Raw genomic sequence first — 27,526 nt, 5'->3', positions numbered from 1 at the left:
AGATAATACACTGTATTGTTGTAAGTCTCTATTTTTGTGGTGACTTGTTACAGTAGCCAATACACTGGGGATAGAAGTGCTTTGTGAAGGAAGCAGGAAGGGAGACTTGAGTCTTTTCTAAAGGATGTCATTTCTGCATCTGTGTTTTGCTCATTTCTGTCTTTTTTGGTGACTTTACCTCCCTATCTAGGAGGACTTTCGCTGGGTCTAAATCACTAAATCTTGGGGAATGAATTTGGGGTAATAGTTTCTTTTTTAAAAAAGAATTCTTCAGGCTTCTTTTGGCTGTGCTGGGTCCTTGTTGCTGTGCTTGGGCTTTCTCTAGTTGCGGAAAGTGGGGGCTACTCTTTGTTGCAACGCACGGGTATCTCATTGCAGCGACTTCTCTTATTGTAGAGCACGGGCTCTAGGCACACGGGCTTCGGTAGTTGTGGTTCACGGGCTTAGTTGTTCCGGGTCATGTGGGATTTTCCCAGACCAGGGATCAAACCCATGTCCCCTACATTGGCAGGCAGATTCTTAACCACTGGGCCACCAGGGAAGGTAATAGATTCTTAACTTTACCCCTGTAAATATTAGCTAGAGGAGAGCCCCACCCCACCACTGCCATGTGGAGTTAAAAAAGCCTCGCTTCCTCTGGGCCAAGTGTCAGTGGCCACGTGGCTCCTGGGGAGGGAGGAGGGAACATGTGTGGTTAACAGCAGGCCTGCTGCTGCCCACTGGCTCCAACCCAGCATGTCAGGGCCAGTTCTGAACAGGGCTGGGAGAGAAGAAATCTGCTATCCTTCCCAGGCCCCACCCTGCTTCTCTTGGGGCTGCTGCGGTTTCTGACATCTCTCTTCTATTGGCACCCTCTCCCCACTCTCCAGCCACCTCAAAACCTCTCTCCTCCTGGAAGCAAACTTGAGCTACCTTCATCACCAGTGTGACTTACTCCTGCAAGTCACGGAGGACCAAGAATAGTTCTCAAAGATGTTCTAATTCTTAAGGAGTTGCAGGTTAATAGGAAGAATGACTCCCTAGTCTAGGAGTTTCTGCAGTCTTTTGTTTCATGAGCGTGTGTGTGTATGTGTGTGTGTGTGTTTTCTGAGGAGAGGCCAAGTTGATCTTTTCTTTCAAATTATACAATAGCCTATTTTGTAAAAAATGTGGTCCTACCCAGTGGTTTCTGATGGCTCAGAGCAGCACAGAATTCAACGTGTATTCATACATTGATCAGAGATGGTTAAAAGCCAGCACTGGCATTTTTATTTTATATCTTTTAAAATCATTGCCTTTTTTTGCATACTCAAGCTAATGCACATTCCAGATCTTGGCCTGACTCCATTTCTGTATTCCTTGTGCCAACTGCCAGGTTGGCATCGCTCTCCTTTCCATCAACAAAAACATGGCATTTGGAACTCTACTGAAGATAGCCCTTCGTAAAAGGAACTTCTCAGAGATGTCGTGGGCTCAGGAGCTTATAATCTAAGATCAACAATACTGCTAAGAACGTAACCATTTTAAAAGTAAAAATATTAAATGAATGCATTCAAGGAGAATGAGATTTTGTTTTTTGTTTTTTGTTTTTAAATCGTTGTCATGGTTCTACCTGGAGCTGTTTCTCTATCCACCCTTCATCTCTCAGGATTTGGGAGAGGATTTATAATATTGGTACAAAGTGCTTTGAGCATCTCAAGCTGCTTTTTTATTTCAATTAACACTGAATCCTTAGTAGAGATGCAAAAAGTCAGATAGCTGTTTCTGACTATAGACATCACTGGTTTTGTGTGTCTCAGGATCTCTGCTGGTAGCAGTTTTAGATTGTACGAGAGGGTCCCCTTGTACAGGTCCTCTCCGTACACCCTCTCCAGGTCCCCACCTCTATCCAGGTAAGGAGGAGAGTCAGACTGGCCCATAGAAAGACCCCAGATCTGTGAAGGGGACCTGGGTGTTCTGCTTGCTCCAGGTTCTGTACCTGGCAACCTTTCCGGAGCACAGTTTTCTGGTCTCCCAGTGGGGTGGGAATCGTTCCCTGCAGGACTCCAGGTCCCAAAGACCCCGGGTATAAACTGCTCTGCACATCTGCTCAAGAACTGTTCAAGGTCATGCATCTTGTGGATTCGGGGACATTAGAAGATCTGTCATCGGGTTGCTTGGTCTTTGCCAGGCCCTGGCATTGCTGCTGGCAGCCTGCCCTCAGTGCAGGGACCTGAGCTTCCTTTGTTACTGGCCTCAAGCTCCCTGTCCTTTTCCTTTCCTCCATCCATACCATTCCACTTCATCCTGGCCTCTTTGGCTGCAAGCTTCCTGGTCCCAGACGTTTTTTTATTTTTTATTTATTTATTTATTTTTTCTTTTTTTTTTCCAGACGTTTTTTTAAAAGATTAATATTGTTATTTTTTTAGGGCGGAACGGAGAATCTGTACACCCTCTCCAGGTTCCACTATTATTACTATTTTTTCCCTGTGATAAAGTACACACAGCAGATTTTGAATACTGAACACTTTGAAGCACATAATTCTACAGCATTAAATGTATTCTCATCCTTGTGCGGCCATCACCCACATCCATCTCCAGGACTCTTCCCTCCCCTCCACCCGGGCCACTCCTCTGGCCAGGAGCTTTTCTGCATACCTGTTCCTACTCCTCCCAATGGCTCCTTCCAAACAGCCTCTGTCATCCCAGCCCACGGTGCAGGGGTCAGGCCCTTGATTAGCTCTGCCTCCCTTCCTACCAGTCTCTCCTCCATTTTATGGGTCCCTAGGCATTGGGTCCCATCACTTCATGGGAAATAGATGGGGAAACAGTGGAAACAGTGTCAGACTTAATTTTGGGGGGCTCCAGAATCACTACAGATGGTGATTGGAGCCATGAAATTAAAAGACGCTTACTTCTTGGAAGGAAAGTTATGACCAACCTAGACAGCATATTCAAAAGCAGAGACATTACTTTGCCAACAAAGGTCCATCTAGTCAAGGCTATGGTTTTTCCAGTAGTCATGTATGGATGTGAGAGTTGGACTGTGAAGAAAGCTGAGCACCGAAGAATTGATGCTTTTGAACTGTGGTATTGGAGAAGACTCTTGAGAGTCCCTTGGACTGCAAGGAGATTCAACCAATCCATTCTAAAGGAGATCAGTCCTGGGTGTTCTTTGGAAGGACTGATGCTAAAGCTGAAACTCCAATACTTTGGCCACCTCATGTGAAGAGTTGACTCATTGGAAAAGACTCTGATGCTAGGAGGGATTGGGAGCAGGAGGAGAAGGGGACGACAGAGGATGAGATGGCTGGATGGCATCACCAACTCGATGGACATGAGTTTGGGTGAACTCCGGGAGTTGGTGATGGACAGGGAGGCCTGGCGTGCTGCAGTTCATGGGGTCGCAAAGAGTCAGACATGACTGAGCGACTGAACTGAACTGAACTGGACGCATCAGCCCCCCTCTGGCCTGGCAATGACCCTTTTCCTTGGCCTGAGCCCCAGCCCTGACGTCTTTGAAGGATCGCCTCCACCATCTCCTTCAGAGCCGTGACCCTTGTGTAGTGCACCCCAGAAAAGTTCCAGCTGCCCCTCCTGTTGGCTGTGATGTGGACCCTGCTCTGGAGCAGTCATGTGCTCCCCACGGACCCCAGGAGTGTACCTTGGAGGAGACAGGGGGCCCTTCCCAGGCTGCCCCCCTGTCTCGGCTTGGCTCCAACTCCTGCCCCGCCCCCAGCCTGTTGAACCCTCTGGGGGCTCCTAGTTAGGACATAGCCTCAGGGTCAGGAGAGGGTGGCAAGTGTTCAGAGGGTGCCCATGGGAGCTGTAGGTGCGGCTTGAAGGTGGGATTGGCCCCAAGGCCAAGACTTTTCCTCTCTAAGGCCAATCACTGAAGCCTGAGAGCCTGCAAGCAGAGGGGCTGGGAGAGGAACGTGATGTGGGCTCCGCCGGGAGACAGCTGGTCAGGGGAGTGGGGGGGCAGGCCCTCCTCATCCCCACCCTGCTCCACCGAACCCTCTTCCCAGCGCTCCCCCAGCCTCTGGCCTTCTAACTCCTCACCAAGCCTGTCAGAAGCCCAGGCGTGTACTCTGCTCCGGACACAACTTCCCCTTCAATGGTCGACACAGAGGAAATGATTCCGGCAGTGGACATTGAAGGGCCAGGACAGCCCGATGTTAGAAATCTAGGCGGGGGACTTAACAGTAGTACAAAGGGGCCCGCTGCTTCCCAGGGGTCTGGTCGGGTGGATCTGCTGCTGCTGGTGCTGCTAAGTCACTTCAGTCGTGTCCGACTCTGTGCGACCCCAGAGACAGCAGCCCACCAGGCTCCCCCCGTCCCTGGGATTCTCCAGGCAAGAACACTGGAGTGGGTTGCCATCTCCTTCTCCAATGCATGAAAGTGAAAAGTGAAAGTGAAGTTGCTCAGTCGTGCCCGACTCTTAGCGACCCCATGGACTGAAGCCTACCAGGCTCCTCCATTCATGGGATTTTCCAGGCAAGAGTACTGGAGTGGGGTGCCATTGCCTTCTCCCCGGGTGGATCTAGGGACCCTAAAGGAGCTGGACACTGCTCTGCACATGTGTGGCTTATCTGTGAAGCAGGAGCCACATGGCTCTGATCATAAACCTTTCCACCACCCCGGGGTCATAGGAACACCCCTGAGGGACAGGTGGGGACACGAGGAGCTGCTCCCAGCCAGCCCACTGTTCGTCAGGTCTCGTTGCCAGACCAGTGGGCACTGAAGCCCAGGGGCCTCCTTGCAGGAGGTCTCTGAAGGCCATTCTCCAGGCTGGCTCCTTCTGTTTCGCATCCCTAGACACAGAGCTGCACGTTCCTCTACTCTGGGTAACACGTGGGCCCAAGCCACGTTTATTAACCCAGTGACAGGTGCTGGGCTGCGGGCAGGGGACAGGCCTTCTGCAGTCTTGAATCCACCCAACACTTAACATCCAACTGGTGACACACCAGAGGAGGCAGTGGGGGAAGGCCCTGGGCAGCCACTGACATGTCATTAATTGTGCTGATAACAGCACAGCCTGAGCAGCAGAGGGGCTGGTCTGCCTCCTGTCAGAGCCCGATTCTCTGCCTTCCTTGGGGGTTCAGGGGAGTAGTAGGTGAATGGTTCCCAGTCTCACATGGTGATGGTGGCACCTGGGTGCCCCCTCCCGCAGATCTGCTGGGTCAGAGTGTAGGGATTTGTCCTCCGAGTTTCTTAAAGCCCCCTGCTTTGGAGAAGCACTTCATCAGGTAACCTTAGAGCCTCTGGACATCGGTGCTGTTCTGGATGAGCCCTGCTCTCTTAGCAGCTCTGCTCGATTTGGGGCAGCTGCACCCCAAGGGCGCTGTCCTGAGCTTTGCGCAGGGAGGGCCTCCATTCTCATCCGGGAGGTGGAGGCCTTTCAGCAACTGTGCTCTCTGGGATTCTTTTCCTTCCCTCTCTTCCGACAGGGTAGGGGTAAACTCAGATTTATGTTCACCAGCTGGAGGACTCGGATAGAACTGCCAAGTTAGGAATCTGCCAACACGGATGGTAGGAGCAGAATAGAAATTCACACCAAGCAAGGAACCCAACCTCTGTGGACTCGTGTGTTGCCTGGCTTCCCTATGGAGGTTGGCCACCAGACACAAGCTGTGACTGTGGAGCTGGGGGGCACTATGTGACAGGCGATTGTCACTCTTGGCCTGGGTGCAGGTGAGGGGCCCCTGGCAGGCCCCGCTGGGTGAGGCATTCTGGATACATGGGCCTTGCCTTCTAAATAGCAACAAGCCATCTCAACAGAAGCAAAATAAGGCAGTAAGGGGGATTCCAGGGGAAAGGACTGCAGGGGGTGGGGATGTGGGCAGGCAGGGCATGTTTGGAGAGCTTGCTCTGGGCTCCTTGCTTTGGCCCAGATGAAGAAGCTGTGGCTGGCGGATCCTGAGAAGGACTGCACTGGCCTGGTGCAGTCACCATGTCAGCTGCCTATGAGCAGAGCCTGGTTTACGGTACACCCGGGGGAGCTGCCAGTCCCCACAGAGGAGAGGGGCTTCCATGATCGATGGTGTGAAGGGAAGGCCATCGAGTTTCTGAAATTTACTGTAACGGTGGTGCTGCAGTGGAGTGGGGGTGGTTGCTGGGGAAAGAGGTTAACATGACCCTCCCCTTCCCCCATATCCCCCTCCCCCACCTTTTTAAAATTTCTCATAAGTTTGTATATGACAAGTATCCAAGTTTTATTAAGCTTTAATTGATCTCCCTATTTTTTAATCAAATAATAGTATACAATAAAAATGGGAAATAGTGATAAAAACAACACAAACACTCATTCAATGAGCTGGTGAATGTGTGATTTTTTTCAGGTAAATGTATACTTTGAATTAGACTTTTTGAAATATCAGAAGTAGTTCATTGAAAATGGAACCATGAGAAAATTAGATGAAAATATAAGCCAACAATTAATGGATTTTTGGCTTGGGAAGAATGATATAAAGTGTAAAACTGATAAAAAGAAATCACTAAGGGAAAGTTACCATCGGTTTGCCTGGATGTTTAAAACGTCTGTATTTCAAAATAGGTAACACGATTTAAAGGCAAACAACAGATTAGGGAAAATATACATACAGCAAAAGATTAAGATTAAGATCTTTGCTATATAAATATTTCTTTCCTATCAATAAGGATTCCGACACCCCAGCAGAAATATTGGCAAAGTACACCAATAGACAATTCACAGGTAGAACACAAATGTTTAATACAAATAAGGCAACCCACTCAAGCAAATGGATTATCAGAAAACCATTTTGCAATGACCAAATTAGCAAAAAGTCAAATCCCTCAAAACTTGGATACCTTTTTAGAAATCCACTGGACATTATATCAGTTTGGCCTCCCAAGGAAATAGCAATCCCAGAAATTAACCTAGGAAAACAGAATACAGATGAAGATTTCTGCATAAAAATGTGAAGTTTATTATTTAGGTAGCCACTATTTGGAAGACAAATATCTGGTGACGGTGGCTGGTTCAAGGATGGTGCATTCTTGTAATATATTTACAGCGGTTAAGATGGAGGGTTGACATTTTGGATTTTTTAATTAGTTAATAATATGGTGTATTAGTTTTCTGTGACTGCCATAAAAAGTACCACAAACTGGGTGTCTTAAGCAACAGAAATCAGTTTTCTTACAGTTTCAGAGTCAGGAGACCTGAGATTTTGAAGGGTTGGTTCCTTCTGAGGCCTCCCTCCTTGGCTTGTAGAGAGTTGTCTTCATGTTCACGCTACATTCTCCTTGTATACCTGTGTCTGTCTCCAAATGTCCTCTTTTTAAATGGCACCATGGACTTCCCTGGTGAACCAATGGCAAAGACTTCAAGATCCCAATGCAGGGGACCTGGGTTTGATCCTTGATCAAGGAACTAGATCCCACAGGCTGCAACTAAAGACCTTGAGTGCGGCAACTGAGACCTGGTACAGCCCAATAAACAAATATTCTTCAAAATAATAATAAAATAAAGGACACCAGCCACTGGATCAGGGCCCACCCTAATGACCTAATTCTGACTTGATTATCTCTATATAGAAGCTACTTTCAAATAATGTTGAATTATAAAGTGTAGGGGCTTCCCTTGTGGCTCAGATGGTAAAGACTCTGCCTGCAATGCAGGAGACCTGGGTTCGATCCCAGGGTCTGGAGAAGGGAATGGCAATGCACGCCAGTATTCTTGCCTGTAGAATTCCACAGACAGAGGAGCCTGGCAGGCTACAGTCCCTGGGGTTGCAAAGAGTCAGACACGACTGAGCAACTAGCACACACACACACATGAAATGTGGGGGTGAGAACTTTAATATGAATTTTAAGGGGACACATTTTTGCTTCTAACACATGGAAAAATATGTTATAACAGAAAGCAAGATATGATATAATTCCAGTAGGTGGTTTTGTTTTGTTAAGATAGACACAGAAGATAGTAGAAAATACACAGATATTTTTGGGTTGTTGTGAGTTCAGGGACATGTGTTCTTTATATTGACACTTCTCTGAACACTTTGCATAATTAAAAAAAGAAAAAGCTTTAAAAAAAATAGGTCAAGGAGTCTCCACTTCTAGTTTGAAAGAGAGCAGAGATTGGGAACCAGTTTTAATTGAGACGAAATAGGTTCATGAAGGAACAAATACATTGAAAAAAATAAATGAACATTTTCTGAAGAGAGTAAATATTTGTGGCTAATGTTTAACAGACTTGTGGGATCTCGGAGAAGCAGATTATCTCCCACCCTTGAACAGCCTTGTGGGTGGAGCTGGGGAATTGTCCTTGCTTACCCAGGCTGGGTGGGGGCACCTAGGAGCTGGAACTCCAAGCACAGAGGACAAAGTTCTCCCGTCCAGGTGTGTCGCTCACTGAGTGACTTGGGGTGTACAGTACATGTTTTCTCGTTTGCAAAACTGTGCTGCTAGGACTCGTTTCCCAGGGCTGCAGTGGGATTTCACAGCCGATGTGGGGAAAATGCTATATTGTGAACACTTGTATTTTGGAATCCCCTTCAGAGCTTTCAGCACATTCTTTTGATTATCCTCAACGGTGGCAAACCGTCTTCACTTAAAGATGGTGTGGTTTTTGGAATCAGCTGAGCGTTGTTTGCAGCTCATTCTGGCAGTTAGGGCAATTACACTAAGTATTAGTAATACCATTTGAGGCTCAGAAGGAGGTAGGGCCCCAGCCCTGCCCCAGTCTTGCCCACCCGGAGGCTGTGGGCCCCAGGAGGCCACTGAGCACCTGGACCACGGCTGGTCTGAACCTAGGTGTGCTTATGTTCAAAATATAAACCAGACTCTGGAGATGTAAAGAATGTAAAATAGCTCATCAGTAATTTTTCCATATTGATTACACGCTGAAGTGATACTATTGGGGATATAATGGCTTAACTAAAAACATATTGTTAAAATGAATTTCCCTCATTTCTTTCTTTTTACTTTTTAAAAGTGCAGCTACTAGGAAATTTAAAATTGCATATGAGGCCTCACATTGTATGTCTCCTGGGCAGTGCTGATCTGGAGAGGGGAATTCATTTTCTTGAATGGCTCATTAACTGATCTTGTAATTCTGGAGTGATTCTTGAATTCTAAAAATATTCTAGACGAATGGAATGAAGTCATCATTAGAATTGGAATATAGCTTTATCAGGTAATTAATTGGAAAGAAAACACATATTCTGATGTGTAGGTTCCAGTGTGATTTAAGTTTCGAATCTTGGTCAGATGTTGTGTGTTCAGGCAGGAGAACTCAGTGGTTAAGACAAGGGAGACGCCCCCTCAACCTGGGGAGGACAGAAGGCTTCCCCAAAAGTTGGCCTGGAGGGGGTTTGGGTAGCAAGGAACAGCCCTACCCTGAGTCTCCAGAAAGTGGTCTGAGCCAGGGGTTGGCCACGTGTAGCCCGTGAACCAAATCCAGCCTTCTGCCTGTTTTGTACGGTGCACGGGCTAAGGCTGGTTCTGACATTTGTTTTTCATAATTTTATTTACTGAGTTTATTTTTGGCTATGCTGGGTCTTGGTTGCTGCGAGGGCGTTTCTCTAGTTGCAGTGAGCAGGGGCTATTCTCTCGTGGTGCATGGGCTTCTTCTCAGTGTAGTGGCTTCTTTTGCTGTGGAGCATGGGCTCTAGGGCGCTTGGGCTTCAGTAGTTACAGCATGTGGGCGCAGTAGTTGTGGTTCCCAGGCTTCAGAACAAGGCTCAGTAGTTGCGGCACACGGGCCTAGTTGCTCGGTGGCATTTTTCCAGATCAGGGATGGAACCCATGTCTCCTGCATTGGCAGGCAGATTCTTTACCACTGAGCCACCAGGGAAGCTTGGTTATGACATATTAAATGACTGGAAAAAATCGAAGGATTTTCCTGTGTGACATCAGAATTATATGGAACTGGCGTGAGTGAAATGAGGTGAAAGTGTTAGTCTCTCAGTCATGTCTGACTCTTTATGACCCCATGGACTGTAGCCTGCCAGGCTTTTCTGTCCATGGAATTCTTCAGGCAAGAATACTCGAGTGGGTAGCCATTCCCTTCTCCAGGAAATCTTCCAAACCCAGGAATTGAACCTGGGTCTCCTGCATTGCAGGCAGATTCCTTACCATCTGAGCCACCAGGGAAGCAAACAGTCTGGTGGGAGCACAGTCACAGCTGCCTGAGAACTGCCTACTTTCACACAACAGGGAAGAGTTGAGTAGTCTCCATGGTGACCATTGGGCCCACAGAGCCAAAAATATTTCCTTTCTGGCCCTTTACAGAGCCAGCTTACCATTTCTGGGGCTGAGGGGTCAACTTGATTCTGTAACCCACATTGAAAGTGGGGTCTCAGGCTTGGGGGATGCCTGAGAAGGGGTGGATTCGGGACCCTGGACATGGCCGAGATGGAGGGGCTTCTTGGATGAGAAGGCAAGGACCCCAGCTGGTCCTGGGTCCCCAGGGCTGGTCCCTTAGGAACTTCAGCAATGACAGAGAAAAGAGTGGTGGATTTCTCTAGGTAAAGGTGCAGGGATGGAAGGGTGGCTCCGGGGGGTGGGGGTGCCATGGAACTGTGTTTGGGAGAGTTAGTAGCCCCAGACATAACTGGAAGTATACAGGTAGAGGGGAGATCAGAGCAAGGGGCTCAGAGGGGCAACCAGAGAGCCATAAGGGGCTGAGGATCCAGCCTTCAGCCGCCTGGTCCCAAGACATTGAAGGAAATTAGCGCCAAGACCACCCCTCCCCTGCTGAGCCAGATGGCCCCCTCGTCCCTGCCGTCTGCCCCAAGAAACTGTCCAAGCACTGGACACAAAGAGAACTCCATTTAGGGACCATCCTAAATCAGCCCTGGATTTAGGGGTAAGTTTACAAAATGCAGAAAGTGCGAAGAACGATATAATTTACCCTGAGAACCTCCTGCAGTTGATAATTTAAAAAAACTTTATTGTGGTAAAATATACATGACACAGGGAATTCCCTGGTGGTGAGGACTCTGGGGTCTTAACCATTTTCAAGTGACAGTTCAGCAGCACGGGGGACATTTGGGTCTATGTTGTGCAGCCATCACCAGCATCCATTTCCATAACTTCTTCATCTTCCCAAACAGTAACTCTCCCCATTAAACTCTAACTCCCCAGCCCTCACCCAGCCCTGGGCACCCACCCTTCTGTGCTCTGTCTCTGTGTGTTTGACTGTCCCAGGCACCTCATGTAAATACAGTATCTGTCCTTCTGTGACTGGCTGGTTTCACTGAGTATGTCCTCAAGTTCCATCCATGTTGTAGCAAGTGTCAGAATTTCTCTCCTTCTGAAGGCTCAGTAATACCCCATCATGTGGGCAGACTCTGTTTTGTTTATCTATTCCCAGTCAATGACTTTATCATATTGGCTTCAAGTCTTTTTTTTGTTTCTTTCTCTGAGAGTTGGAATTGCAGCCCATCTGCGACACTCCCATTCCAGCCACCTCACCCTTTGAGGCTGGCCTGCACCCTGCCCAGTGTGGCCTGGGTCTCAGACCAGGAACTAGCTTTCCAAACATCTGTTCATTTACACAGATGACATCTTGCCCATGGTAGGCACTCCCAGCTTGGTAGGCAGCCTTCATGAGCTCCATGGACAGGAGCATTTGGTTGGTTCACATAGCTGCTGCCTGGGCTTCTGTTTCATTTTTGCTGGAATTAACATTGCTTTTGCCAGTGTGTCAGGTGTTAGGTTTTCATTTCATGTTCTCAGTCCCTCCGTTTCCTCTTCTGTGAATCGCCTGCTTTTTCAGTTGGGATATTGCTCCTTTTTGCGGGGAGTCTTTAGGAGTTCTGTATATGTTCTCAAGCTGATTCTTTGATTCCTAGTTTATTTTTTTAAAGAATGAGTTGGGTGTTAACTCGAGTCCTTTGTCTATCACTTGTGTCCCCTTCCCAGCAGAGGCGGCCAGCATGTGTTAGGACAAGAGGTTGGGCTTTGGGATGATGATACATGGGTCAGGAGAGGATGGAGAAGACCTGGAGGGGTAGGAAGGAAGAGGGATAACCAGGACACCCCCTGGGAAGCAGAGGGCTGAGAACCTTAGGAAGGAATGGACACAGTAGTGAACCCTGAGCAGAGAAAGCCTGGAGGTTTCCCTGGTGGCTCAGATGGTAAAGAATCCACCTGCAATGCAGGAGACCTGAGTTTGACCCCTGGGTTGGGAAGATCTCCTGGAGGAGGGCCTGGCAACCCACTCCAGTATTCTTGCTTGAACTGTGGTGTTGGAGAAGACTCTTGAGGGTCCCTTGGACAGCAAGGAGATCAAACCAGTCGATCCTAAAGGAAATAAGTCCTGAGTATTCATTGGAAGGGCTAATACTGAAGCTGGAACTCCAATACTTTGGCCACCTGATGTGAAGAACTGACTCATTAGAAAAGACCCTGTTGCTGGGGAAAATTGAAGGCAGGAGAAGGGGATGACAGAGGATGAGATGGTTGAATGGCATCACCGACTCAACAAACATGAGTTTGAGCAAGCTCCGGGAGTTGGTGATGGACAGGGAAGCCTGGCGTGCTGCAGTCCATGGGGTTGCAAAGAGTCAGACATGACTGAGCGACTGAACTGCTGTAGGAACAAGTTCCTCTGCTGCTGCTGCTGAGTAGCTTCAGTCGTGTCCGACTCTGCATGACCCCATAGACGGCAGCCCACCAGGCTCCCCATCCCTTCGATTCTCCAGGCAAGAACACTGGAGTGGGTTGCCATTTCCTTCTCCAGTGTATGAAAGTGAAAAGTGAAAGTAAAGTTGCTCAGTCGTGTCCGACTCAGCGACCCCATGGACCGCAGCCCACCAGCCTCCTCCGTCCATGGGATTTTCCAGGCAAGAGTACTGGAGTGGGGTGCCATCGCCTTCTCCAACAGGTTCCTCTAGACCAGTCCTTTTGTAGGAGGTGGACACTTTGGGCTTGTGGGATCTTAGTTCCCAACCAGAGATTGAACTTGGGCCCACAGCAGTGAAAGTGCCCAGTTCTAACCACTTCACTGCCAGGGAGTTCCCTAGACTGGTTCTTCATGGGGTGATTTTGCCTTCGAAGGATATTTGCAATGCTGGAGACATTTTTGGTTGTCATAGTGGAAACGGGTGCTAGTGGAATCTGGTGAGTCGAGGCCACGGATGCTGTAAAACACCCTACAAGGCACAGGACAGCCACCACCACTAAGAATGGCCCAGCCCCGAGTGTCCGTCACGCCACAGTTGAGAACCCATTTCCTCTGTATGGCCTTGTGCTAGCAGGACCCCTTCCGTGGTTGCATAGCTTCCGTTTACGCTTACTGGTGTGGGACACGATGCTGCCCCAGGAATGCCCCGTCCATGTTGATGACCTTGGGCCATGCCTGTCCTCTCTCTTCCTCCCTCAGGCAGGTCTGGAAGAGCCCCATCTGGGCCCAAGTGTGCGGAGGATGGAAACACTGCCTCGGCAATGTCTCTGGGCCGCCTCCTTCGCCGGGCCTCCTCCAAAGCCTCGGACCTCCTGACCCTCACCCCAGGTGGTGGCGGCGGCAGCGGGCCCCCCTCCGTCCTGGATGGGGAGATCATCTACTCCAAGAACAATGTCTGTGTGCACCCCCCAGAGGGGCTGCAGGGGCTGGGGGAACACCACCCAGGTGAGTCCGGTGCAGGGAACATGGGGTCACGGGCTGGGAGAAGAAGGTTTGGGGTCCAGGCCCGGGGAGAGCTGGCTGATCTCTCTGAAGTTAGCAAGCTCCTGCATCACTTCCCTGTTTGCCCTAATTTCCCCATCTGGGAAGCACACCAGTGACATTTGACTCACAGAGGGGAGGCAGGACGGTCGAAGGGGAATTAGCTGTGTTTGCAATGGAAGAGGGCATTCATGTATACAGGGCTGCTGTGAGAGGGCTGCTGGGAGGTGGGAGCCCCCCGACTGCAGGGAGGGAAGTGGGGCATCGTCTTCTTCAGGAAGCTGCCTGGTGCGGGGGATTTCCCCCAGGCCCCCTTGAGTGTGGGTGGGAACACAGCCCTCAGGTCAGGCTTGGTGGTTTCATCCCTTCCTGCAGCCCAGAGTGTGGGATGAGGACCGAGCAGGTTGTGAAGCAGGCCTGGGATGCTGGGGACATGGAAATCATTGATCCTGTGCACCCTTTGTGCTTAAATCCACTGTTTCGAAATGGGGGAAGGAAGCTCTTAGCCTCTGCACAGATGGAGATGGAGAGTTCTTTCCTGGCCCTCCACACCAGAGCCTGGAGTTACCAGTCCCTCTGGGCTGTTGGAGGGACACTCCAGTTCTGTGGCTGTCCCGAGTCCCAGGAGTGGGCAACTCTTCCTGTGGTGACAGTGACTTTGCAATCTTTTGCCAAGCCTCAGAGAAGGAGACTGCATTTTTTTCCAGGGCTCCAGTTGTATTCTGAGCCCCCAGATAGCAAGCTCTCTTGTGCACTAAGGGAGTGGGCACAGATTCTCTTAGGAGTGTCACTGATTGTGACTGTTCTTGGGCAGGGAACCTGGGGGTGTTAGACCTGGTTAGCGCACCACCCACACCTGAGTTCCTCAGCCCTGCTGCCTCCAGGAAGCATCCAAAAGATGGATTAGTGATACTAGAAGCCTGTGTGGTCCTTTGTTATTTGTGCAAATGTACAAGATAAATGTATTGCTTTATTTAATTTGTACAACAATCTCATGAGAATGCCAGAGCCTGGGCAGGCCTCTCTCTTAGAGAAGGAGGCTGGTGTTCAGAGGAGCTCCCCAATACCAGCCAGAGTAGAGGCAGAGCAAGGGCAGGCCCTGGGCTCTTCCTGAGGCCTCTCTAGGCTGCTGAAGGGTGCTTCTGGGTCCCCAGTTCCCGTGCACCTGCAGCCTGGCTGCAGCCCACCCGCGTCCAGACAGAAAGTCTCACATCAGACGTCAGTACATTTAAAAATGACAAATTACAATCAGATCTGGGCACTTCACTGCATACAAATTAGGTGTCGACAAAGTACTGAATAAATAAATTTATTTTTAAAAGACAAAAAGTTTAACTTATGCTAATGAACTCTTCGGAAAGTATTCTGTCGTTCTGCCTTGATAAGCATGTCTTTACAGTGGACAGTTAGGTACAGATTTAGAGTCATCAGACCCTCCAGGTTCCAAAGCAGGAGAGCTGACTTCCAGCCCCAGCTCTTTCCTGGATTATAAGGACCCCGAGCCTTCTCCAGGGGACATCATAGGTCAGGCGGAAAGTCCCGAGCAGGTCCTAGAAGCAGATTCTGAACTGTGAGGGTGAGGGATTCCAAGGTCCTGGTCCCTGAACTGTGCTCTAGAAGGCTGAGTGGCATGTTGCCTTGCCCCTGGGGATGCCTGACCACGGGCCCAAATTCCGAGGACTCGGGGGCCGGGAGCACAGGTCCTAGGCCTGGGTCTGAGGGTGTTGCATGTTCTGGGCATAAAGCAAAAAGAAAAGCCACAGCCTTTGAAGGGCTTCTGGTATCATCCTTGCCTGATGGGAGGCAAGGGAGAGGGGGCCAGAGGTCTCTGGGTCCCTTCCCAACCCAAAGCCATGTGGAGACACTTGACCTCTCCTGAACATTATTCTTCTGGACAACTGGTTGGCAACCCCTGAATTCCCTGCTGTTGTGGAAGTGGGAGCTGGGCTAAGGATTCTGGGTTGGGTCAGAGCCCTGCGGCATGACAGGGGCCCCAGCTCCTGCCCCAGGGGCTTCTCAGAGACCCAAAGGCCTGGGAACCTTGGTGCCATAGGCCTAAGAGTCAGGACATCCCAAAATGGCAGGTGTCTCAGGAGGAAAGACCAACTTCCTCCCAGACTGAGCATTCAGGGGCCCTAAGAGCCCACCCATGTGCTGCTGGCCTCAGAGAACTGCTCTTCTCTTCTTTGTCAGCAATCCAGGACATGACATTGAAGATGGCCCTCCTTCCAAAAAGCAGTGTTAAAGAAGAGATGCTGAGAAGCCTCAGCCGACAGGGAAAGGCCCAAATGCTACTCATCTTGGATTTATCTTTTGTGTGACATAGCAATAAAGTCTGCAGCCCGGGTCCCTCCTAAGATTGCAATGAAGCTGGTGGTATTTCTGGGTCCCTGGGCGCCTCCCCAGCCACCTGGGCTCATCTGGACCGGGAGGCTGATGGAGGCAAGGGAGCCCTGGAGCCCCCAGAGCCGTGGACAGGGTGGGGCTCTGAACAAGAGGAGGAGGGAAGGCACAGGACAGACTGCTGCTTGAGGGCTTGCCCCCCCGGATCTGCTCAGTGTGTGTGCTTAGAAAACGCCCACAGCTCTCATTCATCCTGAGTTCAGCTGTATCCCTCAGGTGTGTTTTCTTAGGGCTGGGCTGCACAACCCCACAGTTTTACTCGCCCAGGTGTGGTTTCGGGAAGAAACCAGCTAGAGGCACTTGGTACATGGCCCTCCCTAACCGTCTGTGCTCCTGACCCCTCATAGGCTACCTGTGCTTGTACATGGAGAAGGATGAACTGCTGGGGGCCACTCTCATCCTCGCGTGGGTCCCCAACTCCCGGATCCAGAAGCAGGACGAGGAGGCGCTGCGCTATATCACCCCCGAGAGTTCCCCCGTGCGCAAGGCACCCCGCCCTCGGGGCCGGCGTGCCCAGAGCTCAGGGGCCCCCCACCAGCCATCCCCCACGGAGCCCAGGTCCACCCTGATCCCTAGAGACGAGGACATCCTGGTGGTGGCCCAGAGCATTCGAGACACCGAGTGTGTCAGCCCTTCGCCCGAGGACGGGGAGAAGCTGGCCCCGGGCTTGGGGACAGACGGCCCCCTCCCGGCCTTGCCACCGGCCCACAGCGACTCAGGAATCTTGTCAGCAGTCAGTTCGCAAGACGGGACGGAAGAAGGCCGGGAGCCCCAGCCCGAGGTGGGCGAAGAGGAGGGTTCCTTGGAGCTGTCGGCTGAGGGTGTGAGCAGGGCCAGTTCCTTCGACTCGGACTCAGAGGCCTTCTCTTCGCCCTTCTGCCTCTCACCTATCAGCACCGCCCTCGCGGAGAGCAGCAGCTCCGTGTTCCTGGAGAGCGAGAGCGGGTGAGTTCCCCACTGCCCCCTGCGTCTCTGGGGCTGAGAGCAAGGGCCTGTGTCCCCGCTCTGCTCACTGAGTGTGGAGGACACCTGCATGCCATCCCATGGGTGCCAGAGTGCCTTCACTTCATGCCACCCCAGGGGGTTGTGAAGGACACACAGCCTGGGCTGGGGGGCTGGGACTTCCCTCTTCCTTCTCTCCCCTTCCCTAGGACTAAACCTTCCCAGCCAAGTCTGACCAGCCCCGTACCCCAGTCCAGACCCCTCAGGACCAGGCCTCAGCGTCCTGTCGTCTTCTATGCTCATCACTGGAGGGACTGAGATGGTCCGTCAGGCAAACCCAGGCAGGCCAGGGTGGCGGCAGAAGGCTTGTGGGGGAGGCCTGGTCCCCAGCCAGGCTCTGTGCTCTGCCTGGGGCCAAGCCAGGCTCGGAGCCTGGCCCGCCAGAGGGGCCCTTAGCCTTTCTACTTCTCACACCCTCAAGCTATAAGAGGCTGGAACGCAGCCCCAGGGGGAAGTTGGCAGCGTTTACTGTACAGCTGAGAGCCCAGGGGAACCAGATGCCTGGGCACATTAGCGGGCTCACTTTACTTGCCACACACACGGGGGCTGGGAGGAGCAGCAGTGAGATGTTGCCTGAAGGGGGAGGGTTATCATAATGTCATATGGTGTCGTTGTTAGGGGGCCTCGGGGCCTCCCAGAGGTGGGCGCGCACAAGGCTCACGAACCACAGGCTTGGGCTAACTCAGAGCAGCCGGGGCAGGCGTGGGATGGGCAAGCATGAGACTTCTGCAGCCCCTTCTCATGCTTGGCTGTGGTCCTTGTTCTCATTAATTTCCAGGCTAATGATGGTGATGACAGTAAGTACTGACGTTAGTCAGCATGTAATTCTTGAGCTCATGATGTGAGCTGAGCATGTGATCAGTGTGGATGTCTGGGTTTTGCCTGGGTGCAGGGCTTGTGGGCCATGGATTAATTCTTTTTAGGCTCACAAGAACCCCAAACCCTGTGACGTAGGTGCTCACATCACCTTCTGTGTGTCGAAGGGAGAAGTAAGGCTCAGAGAGGTTAAGGAACTTGCTGGAGGTCACCCAGCCAGTTCAGGAGCTGAGCCAGATTTGAACCCTGCTGGGTTTACAACGGACCTAGAGCAATAAGGTCACAGGAACTGATGTGAGAAAAGGAACAGGATGGAGGAATGTGGAGCGCTTTGCTGGTTTCAGAGGGAAGGAATTTGAGACGAATTCTTTCCTCTTTTCTTCCCCAGTAAGATGTGGTCCATTAAAGCCCAAGGGTGAACTGATAACATTCTTCTCGCATACTGAAGTGTGCCATGTAAGGGAGCGGTCAGTCAGCTGCAGCCAAGGACTCCAGTGCCCCATGAGATTCCCTGAGCCGTGTGCCCGTTTCCCACTAGGGAACCAGGCTCAGAAGGAAATTTGTAGCCCTGCCTGAGTCCCGCTGCCAGTGGGGCTCTGTCAGAGCTCCCCCTGGTGGTGCCACACTGCCAGTTACTCCTCATCAGCCCTTCTCAGCCACTTTCTGTCTCTATGGATTGCCTGTTCTGAACATTTCACGTCAATGGGATCATGCAACTTGTGTCCTTTCGTGTCTGCCTCCTTTCACTGAGCATAATGTTCTCAAGGTGCATCCAAGCGTGTCAGGACTCCATTCATTTTTATGACTGGCTAATACTCCCAGCAATTTTCACCTCCTGTTGGATTTGGGAACATTATCCTGTACCGCGTGCAGACTCCTAACCTGAAGCTGGGTGCCATCTGTCAGGTGTGGGAGTTTGGCTGTCCCGTCATGAGTCCTTTCTGTGGTCATGCTTTGGAAACCCAAGTTACATCTTCCAGACCCCTGTTCCACCCAATTTAGCTTAAGGTTCATGTTTCTGCTTAGAGCTGCAGGGCATGCTGGGAAGGAAGACTGTAGTGTCGTGAGGGAGATCCCTCCCTCACTGTGGAGCCTCAACAATTCCATATTGCTTGCTTTTCTGGCTCAGTCTGTCCAGTTCCGCCAAGGCTTTGGGCTGGGGCAGGATGGCCATGAACGAGGTCCCCCTCCCTGCCTCCTGGGAGCGTGTGCTTCAGTCAGGGGCTGATGTGAAAACAGACTGTTTTTGAGATGCAATGTGAGAGGTATTACATGGAGGCACCCTAGTTCCTGACCCAGCCACGCTTGACAGGTTGCTGAAAGTTTAAAAAAAATAAAAAAGCAACTGTGGATTTCAAGAGGGACTGGGTGGCCCTGGACTCTGCATTTTCTGCCTGGCTGCTCCTGCTTCTTTGCTCCTGGAGTTGAGTTGTGATTTTCTCTCTCCACCACATTCGAGACCTGAAAGCAAAGCTGGAGTGTCTCCGCTCCCTCCTGCCCCCCACCGCCCTACAGCTCCCACCCAGTGATGGGCCTGAAATCTGGACTAAATGGTCAGTAGCACAGGGTGCTATAGAGCAAGGCTTCCCAGCCCAGCGAAAAATGAGAATGCCCCATTCAAAGCCCAGCAGCTTTGAAGGTCCCTGATTCCCAGGCCCACCCAGACTGATTGAACCAGAATGACTGGGGTGGTGCCTGGGCATGGGCAGGGTTTGGAGACCCTCTCCAAGGGTCTCCAAAGTGCTACCGCACTTGAGAACCACTGTTGTGATAAGGGGAGCTTCCCTCATAGCTCAAGTGGTAACGAATCTGCCTGCAATGCAGGAGACCACGGTTCAATTCCTGGGTCAGGAAGGTCCACTGGAGAAGGGATAGGCTACCCACTCCAGTATCCTTGGGCTTCCCTTGTGGCTTTCCCTTGGTAAAGAATGTGCCTGCATTGCAGGAGACCTGGGTTTGATCCCTGGGCTGGGAAAGCCCCTGGAGAAGGGAAAGGCTACCCACTCCAGTATTCTGGCCTGGAGAATTCCATGGACAAAGGAACCTGGCAGGCTACAGTTCAAGGGACACAGAGAGGCACGGGCCTTGTAGAGAGGACATCCGGAGTGAGGTCCTGGAGCACCAGCTTCTGCTGGACCAGACTCCCTACAGGGAGCTTGTCTTTGAGGACTTGAACGTGTTGGTAGTGGCTCCAGGGGCAGAGGCTCTTCATTTAACTGGGAATTGGCTCCCCTCGGGGGAGCAGACAGGCTGGCTCACGGGATCCCTCTAGTGGCAGAACTTAAGAACTACATGTGGAGACTGAGCGTGTGGCTGGGCAAGGGTGGGAGGAGCAGCCCCCCATCTGAGAGTCCCTTAAACATTTTGTGATGTGGCAAATAGTTTACGGAAGGGTCGAGTGGTTAGAATGACAGTGTCCACTTGTGTGCTACCTGTGGGGTTTAGCCAGGCACAGCCTCATCCGTAGATGAGGCCACCTGCCATAGCCACCCCAGCATAGTGATGGCTGGAAATTCTTGACCACGTGAGTGTCCAAAGACTGTTGGGAAGTGGGTGGACAAGGAAGGCTATGTGACTGACTTGCCATCATGGACCCTCCTCCCACTGAGGACTGACTTCTACAAGCAGGGTTTAGGGTCTGTGGCTGTCTCAGTCCCATGCCTTCCATACTGTCAGAAGTCAAGGCTTTGGGTCGGGATGAAGGTGAGAATAACCACCAGACAAGATCAGTGGCCAGCCCGTCATTCGTTTATGTCCTGAGAGGTACCTGGTCCAGTCTCTAGGGCTAGTTGGATGAGGATGTTGTATAACAGGACCCCCATGTGGACCCCTACGTGGCATCTCAACTGCCCCCCACCTGGGGAAGTATGTGGTGACATTTATGAACTGATAACACAGCTCCCACTCCTTAAATCAAAAGGTGTCTTCTGGAACTCATCCCAAGAACCAATCTAAATTACAGAAATAAAGTATATTTGCATGAAGATATCCATCTTGCTCTTCTTTATAATGGAGGGGAAAGGGACGAATCTACAGAAAGAGATGCATCCATTACTGTTCATCATCCAGGTTAAGGGGTTTTATTGGGGGCCTGTGAGCCCCCTGAGGTCTTTCACCACTTCCTGTATGTGTGCTCATGGGTGTTCATTTACCTGAGGAGGAGGCACTTCTGGCCCCAAAGGTGCAGAACCTTAGTACTGCAGAAGAAGATTGTGCAGTATTAGTAAAGGTTATACATCAGTGTGGAAATTAATGGTGTTTCAGTAACAAAGCAGGTAGCAAATAATGTACACATTTTGACTGAAATCCATGGGAAGGCCTGATGAATGAATGAGGCCATCCAAGCAGCGCTGCCTACTAGAACTTTCCTGATCTGTGCCATCGCGATAACGCCACTGCCTTGCTTACCTGGGGAATACGTGAAAGGTGGCTAGTGTGACTGACAAGCTGAATTTTTAATTTACCTGATATTGATTGAGATAAATTTAAGTGACACATGTGAACACCGTGAGTCATTTTTTTCTTTCTCAAGTTTCAAAAATGTTAGTGTGTGACTATATTAATCATATGATGAAAACAAGTTTTAAAACTAGATAGCCAGGGACTTCCCTGGTGGTCCAGCTGTTAAGAATCCACCTTCCAACGTAGGGGATGTGGGTTGGATCCCTGGTTGGGTGCTGCAGCTAAGAGTTTGCATGCCGCAATTAAAATATCCCACGTGCCCCAACTAAAGAACCTACACACCGAAGATCAAAGATCCCGTGTGCTGCAACGAAGACCTGATGCAGTCAGATAAATAAATATATTAAAAAATAGATCACAGAGCTCATAGCCGCTGCATAGCTCAGACTAGCTCACCCCCGTCTGCTGTCTTGCTTGCTTGTTAATAAGAAGGCCCCCTAGGACCCCGTGAGGTCCTCCCCATGAAGCTGATGCTCGCCCCCACCCCCAGGGTAAATGTGTGCCGAGTGAAGGGTGGTGTTCAGGTTACAGAATGAGCTGGGTGGCCTTGCCACTTCAAGGCTCTCACCTTGGCATCATTGGGGCGGTGGTCCAGCCAGTGCAGACACGGGTCCGGGAGAGTCAGGTGCAGCCATGCGGGGATGACAGCTGCCTATCCCCGGGGTCCTACTTGGATGCTCACCTTCCTGCCGACGTCTCCTCTCCCCTTTTCCCATGCTTGCTGTGGTTCAGCCAGCTGTCCCCCACAGCCTCACCCTTCCACAGCCTCCCTCCAGCTGGAATGTGCTCCCCTCCCCTGGTGAAACGCCAGCCAGACTGTGGTCTCCTCCATGACCCCAGCTTGTTCCCCAGAGCTCCTGCCACTTTCCCCAGGCATCTTGTTTATGTGGCATTTAACATATGCTGCCTCCTGCTGTTGCTTTTCCTTGAGCTTTACCGTTTTCTGGACCAGCGCCGTCCTATAGGACTTTCCATGGTGATGAACGCTGTCCAGTGCGGTAACCACTGGCCACATGTGGCTGTGGACTCCTGGAAATGTGGCTCTGGAAACCGAGCAACTGGATTTTTAGTGTTTTCATCTTTAATGAATTTAAAGTCCAGTAGCCACAGGTGGTGAGGGCTTCCATGTTGGACAGTGCAGGCCCAGAAGAAACTGTGCTTCTGGAGGGTGGGAGTCACCCTCCTTGCAAAGAGGAGCCCCTCAGAGTGCTCTGTCGAGAGAGAGAAAGGGGAAAAGGCCAGAAAAGTGAACAGGTGTCCCCGCCCCCCACCCAGGGGCTGGTTTCCTAGGGGGTGAATGGTAGGAGGGGTCACAAGCAGAAGCCAGTGAGGAGGGAGGGTAACGATGGAGCCAGCCCCGAGGGCAGTGACTGCGACAGCATGACGGCGCCCACCCCGCAGAGGGAGCCAGGCTGAAATAAATGACATCTTAAGTGCTTTTTGCCTTTAGGAGGAAAAGGCTCTGTGACACCAGGGTATCAGCCGTAAAGGCTGAATTATTCATACCGTCTCGATGTCGCTGGTGTAACTGGCCCTGCTTCTCCTACCCTGCTCTGGGGAGAATCCAGCCTCAGAAGGACCTGAAGCCTCTGAGCTGGGTGGGCCAGGGCCAGGTTCTGACACTGATTGTGGGGCTTCCAGGAGGGACCCAGAGAGGGTCATGCTGGACACCCAAAGCCTGGTGAGGGGGCAAGCTGTGCAATGCCATGTGATTCTTAGTCGCTTTGGGCGGTTTTCATAAATAGCCTTGTCGTTCCTTTTCTGTCCAACCATCTCGGGGCAGGCGGGCAAGCCTGCAGGAGTAGAAACTGCAGGGCGTGAGGGGTGATATAAACAAGGAAGACACTTTTTACCCCTTCCCACCCAGAACAGCTAAAGCAAATAAGAACCCTCTCCCAGAGGTGGGAGATGAAGGAAGAAGAGGAGGAGGGGCCAGAAGGATGGGACCCTAAAGAGATGAAGAGGGGGAGCAACAGAGAAGGGCCAGTGGCTGGGCCAGTGGATGTCCTCAGAGGCCATTCCAGCAGCAGTGGGACTGGGGATGGGGTGAGGGAAGGTTCCGGGGCTGTGCCATCCAGGAGAGGAGGGTAATGGCTGGAGAGCATGAATGTGGGTCCTGGAGAGATTTAAGAGGTAGAATGGCCAAGAGTTGGTGAGAAGAGGGATGGCCAGGTGCTGGGGGGCACACCCCCCAAATTTCCGGAAAATATCTCTGGGCTAGCTCAGTACTGGGCCGGCCCAGGTGCCCCAGATGCCCTGACGATGCTCCTGGAACACCCACCCTCACCCCCTGGGGGCCCCCAGCAGCAGCCTGGCAGCCGAGAAGCTGGCAGCTTCCAAAGATCTGTTGTTTGGGTTTGTTTGTGCTTCTGTAACCGGGAGCTGAGATTTATTTCTTTAAAACATCCCATCTCCCGACACCCTGCAATCTGTTCTGTGCGTCGTTAAGACTAATCTTGTCTTATGTTTCTGTAGCACTCGGCAGGCTCTGTGCGGCATCTCTCCCTCCACACCGCCCCCCTGCACCCACATCCCTGCTCCATGTGCGGCCCCCCAGCCAAGGTGGCAGTCACTCACCACTGCCCTGCTCCATGCCTGGGGCTGGCCGATAGCAGGGGTCCAAAGGAAGCCTATTCGAGAAGGGCAGCTGGTGGGACTGAGCCCTTGGACCAGCCTGGGAGCCTCACTGCCAGGCAGGGAAGCCAGGCGCTGCCTAGGGCGGAGGATGGCCCTTCAGCATCTACCCTGCAGCTCTGGAAGCGCACTGGCGGCCAGCTGCCACTGGCTCCAGGAGCTCGGAGGGGCTGCCAGGGAATTCAGGCTGGGTCTCGACGGTGCCCAGTCATTTGATGTGAGACTCAGGGTGGCTGTTTGGCTCAGACATGCTGCCTGGGGAGGGAAGGGGCAGGCCATCTGGGCTGGGCCAGGTCTGCCGTCAAATGTAAACCAAGCCCTGTGTGATCCCCGGGGCAGGAGCTTGTCAAGGTGTTTTAATCTCTCTGTCTCAGTTTCCTCATCTGTGCGGTGGGGCCACTGTGAACACAAAGGTGATGAGTAAAAGGAGTTCCAAAGGCTCAGCACAGAGTAGACAAATGGCAGTCATTTACCAGGACGCTAAAAATAAAAGTGGCATTTTTATGGCACCTATCAGAGTGCCAGCCTGAACCTAAGAGGTTTGTGTTAGTTTCTTGGGGCTGCTGTAAGGAAGGACTGTAAACCCGTTGACTTAGAAAATCAGAAAGAGATTCTCACGGTTTTGGAGGCTGGAAGTCTGAAATCAAGGTGTTTGAAGGTCCAAAGAGGTCCTTCCTGCCCCTGCCAGCTCCTGGGGCTCCAGCTGTCCCTCGTGGCCACACCCCTCCAATCTCTGCCTCCATTGTCACGTGGTTTCTCTTCTTGGGAGGACATCAGTCCTTGGATTTAGGGCCCACTCTCAATCCAGGATGAGCTCATCTTGGGATCTTTAACTAATTACATCTGTAATTTGTTTCCAAATAGGGTCACATTGAGAGATGAATCTGGGGAGACCCTATTCAATCCATCTTAGGCTTTGTGGGCACTGACTGTTTAACCCTTGAAACAATGCCCAAGGTTGGGGTGTTCTTCTCCCATTGTAGAGAAGGTTGAGGCACAGGGTCACAGAGTGAGGCTCCTAGCTGAGGTACCAGCTAGGATGTTAAAAACAGAAAAGCAAAACAAAATCCAGCCCTGTTTCCATCATCACTTGGCACATGAGTCACCCCTCCGGCCTAGTCCTATTGGCCCCTTGGGTCTGTTTGGAACCCCACCCCCGTCAGAGGCTTGTGGGGCTGGAGCAAAGATGCTGTGGAAATCTACTTGTGACATAAGTAATATATGTCCATTTTATAAATTTGGGAGGAAAGGCATAAAGAAAATATTTATGGCCATCAGTCCTTCCAGCATTACTATTATCATTTTGGTTTACTTCTCTCTGGCCTTTTGAAGATGGGGATTGTAATTGTCCATCTGAAGAGTTGACAGATCTTCTCTATAAAGGGCCATGTAGTGAGTATTTTTGGTTTTTTGAATGGCACAGCCTCTGTGTAGCTTCTTAACTCTGTCCATAGAAAACAGCCACTAGCAATATGAAAGTGATTGGGTATGGCTTGGTTCCAGTAAAACTTGATTTATGGATTCCTTGTATTTCATATAATTTTCATGTGTCATGAAATAGTTCCCTCCTTTTGTCCTTTTCAACACTGAAAAATGTTCAAACCCATTCTTCGCACAAAAACCTGCACATGGATGTTTGTAGCAGTTTCCTTCATAAATGCCTAAACTTGGAAGCAGCCAAGATGTTCATTCTTCCATAGGTTAAGGGAGAGATAGACTGGTCTATCTAGATAATGGAATTCTATTCAGCACTAAAAAGAAATGAGCTATCAAGACAGAAAAAGACATGGAGGAAACTTAAATGCATGTTGCTAAGTGAGAGAAGCCAATCTGAAAAGGCTACAGACTGTGTGATTCCAACTATATGACTTTCTGGAAGAGTCAAAGCTATGGATACACTAAAAAAAGATCAGTGGTTGCCAGGCATTAGGGTTGGATAGAGCACAGAGGATTTTTAGGTAAGTGAAACTTTTCTGGATGATGCTGTGATGCTGATACATGTCCTTATACATTTGTTAAAATCTAAAGAATGTACAGGGCTTCTCTTGTGGCTCAGCAGTAAAGAATCCACCTGCAATGCAGGAGACACAGGTTCGATCCCTGGGTTGGGAACATCCCCTGGAGAAGGAAACGGCAACCCACTCCAGAATTCTTGCCTGAGAAATCCCATGGGCAAAGAAGCCTGGCCAGCTACAATTCATGGGGTCACAAAAGAGTTGGACACAACTTAGTGACTAAACAACAATAACAATATAGAATGTACAGCATCAAGAATGAACCACAATGTAAACTATGGGCTTTAGTTAATAATAATGTATTGATATTGTTCATCGATCATAACAAATGTATCACACTAATGCAAGATGTTAGGGGAACATCTGTGTGAGCAGAAAGGTACCTAGGAACTCTTTGTTCCTTCTGCTCAGTTATTTTGTAAATCTAAAACTGCTCTTCAGTTCAGTTCAGTCGCTCAGTCGTGTCCGACTCTTTGGGACCCCATGAATCGCAGCACACCAGGCCTCCCTGTCCATCACCAACTCCCGGAGTTCACTCAGACCCACGTCCGTCAAGTCGGTGATGCCACCCAGCCATCTCATCCTCTGTCGTCCCCTTTTCCTCCTGCCCCCAATCCCTCCCACCATCAGAGTCTTTTCCAGTGAGTCAACTCTTCGCATGAGGTGGCCAAAGTACTGGAGTTTCAGCTTTAGCATCATTCCTTCCAAAGAAATCCCAGGGCTGATCTCCTTCAGAATGGACGGGTTGGATCTCCTTGCAGTCCAAGGGACTCTCAAGAGTCTTCTCCAACACCACAGTTCAAAAGCATCAGTTCTTCAGTGCTCAGCTTTCTTCACAGTCCGACTCTCACATCCATACATGACCACTGGAAAAACCATAGCCTTGACTAGACGGACCTTTGTTGGCAAAGTAATGTCTCTGCTTTTGAATATGCTATCTAGGTTGGTCATAACTTTCCTTCCAAGGAGAAAGCGTCTTTTAATTTCATGGCTGCAGTCACCATCTGCGGTGATTTTGGAGCCCCCCAAAATAAAGTCTGACACTGTTTCCACTGTTTCCCCATCTATTTCCCATGAAGTGATGGGACCAGATGCCATGATCTTCGTTTTCTGAATGTTGAGCTTTAAGCCAACTTTTTCACTCTCCTCTTTCAATTTTATCAAGAGGCTTTTTAGTTCCTCTTCACTTTCTGCCATAAGGGTGGTGTCATCTGCATATGTGAGGTTATTGATATTTCTCCTGGCAGTCTTGATTCCAGCTTGTGCTTCTTCCAGCCCAGCGTTTCTCATGATGTACTCTGCATATAAGTTAAATAAGCAGGGTGACAGTATACAGCCTTGACGTACTCCTTAAAAATAGGCTATTAAAAAACTGTTAGCTCATGGATTGTACAGATAGCAGGCCATTACGTGCTGACTCCTGGTCTAAGCCAGCACTGCTCAGTAGAAATGTAGTGAGCCACATATGTGATTTAAAATTTTCTAGTAGTCTTGCTTTTAAAAAATTCCATCTTGAAATAACTATAGAGTCACAGGAAGTTGCAAACTATGTACAGGGAAGTCCCATGCATCCTTCACTCACCCTCCCCTGATTGCA

General features: G+C 50.6%; 1 protein-coding gene across 5 annotated transcripts in view; it reads left to right on the top strand.

The window, feature by feature from the left end:
• TBC1D16 (TBC1 domain family member 16) overlaps positions 1-27,526 on the top strand; it is an 88,855-nt gene that overhangs the window by 6,298 nt on the left and 55,031 nt on the right. For 4 of the 5 annotated variants that reach the window (XM_070389220.1, XM_070389221.1, XM_070389217.1 and 1 more), the window contains exons 2-3: positions 13,316-13,561; positions 16,348-16,945. In XM_070389220.1, coding sequence (XP_070245321.1) covers positions 13,378-13,561; positions 16,348-16,945 — 782 coding nt within the window. In that variant the 5' untranslated portion in view covers positions 13,316-13,377. The remainder of the gene's footprint in view (positions 1-13,315; positions 13,562-16,347; positions 16,946-27,526) is intronic. The other variant, XM_070389218.1, reaches the window with a different exon arrangement.

Source organism: Bos mutus, chromosome 19 (genome assembly GCF_027580195.1).
Source record: "Bos mutus isolate GX-2022 chromosome 19, NWIPB_WYAK_1.1, whole genome shotgun sequence".
NCBI classification, from domain to species: domain Eukaryota; kingdom Metazoa; phylum Chordata; class Mammalia; order Artiodactyla; family Bovidae; genus Bos; species Bos mutus.
This window is presented reverse-complemented; position numbering and strand designations above follow the sequence as displayed.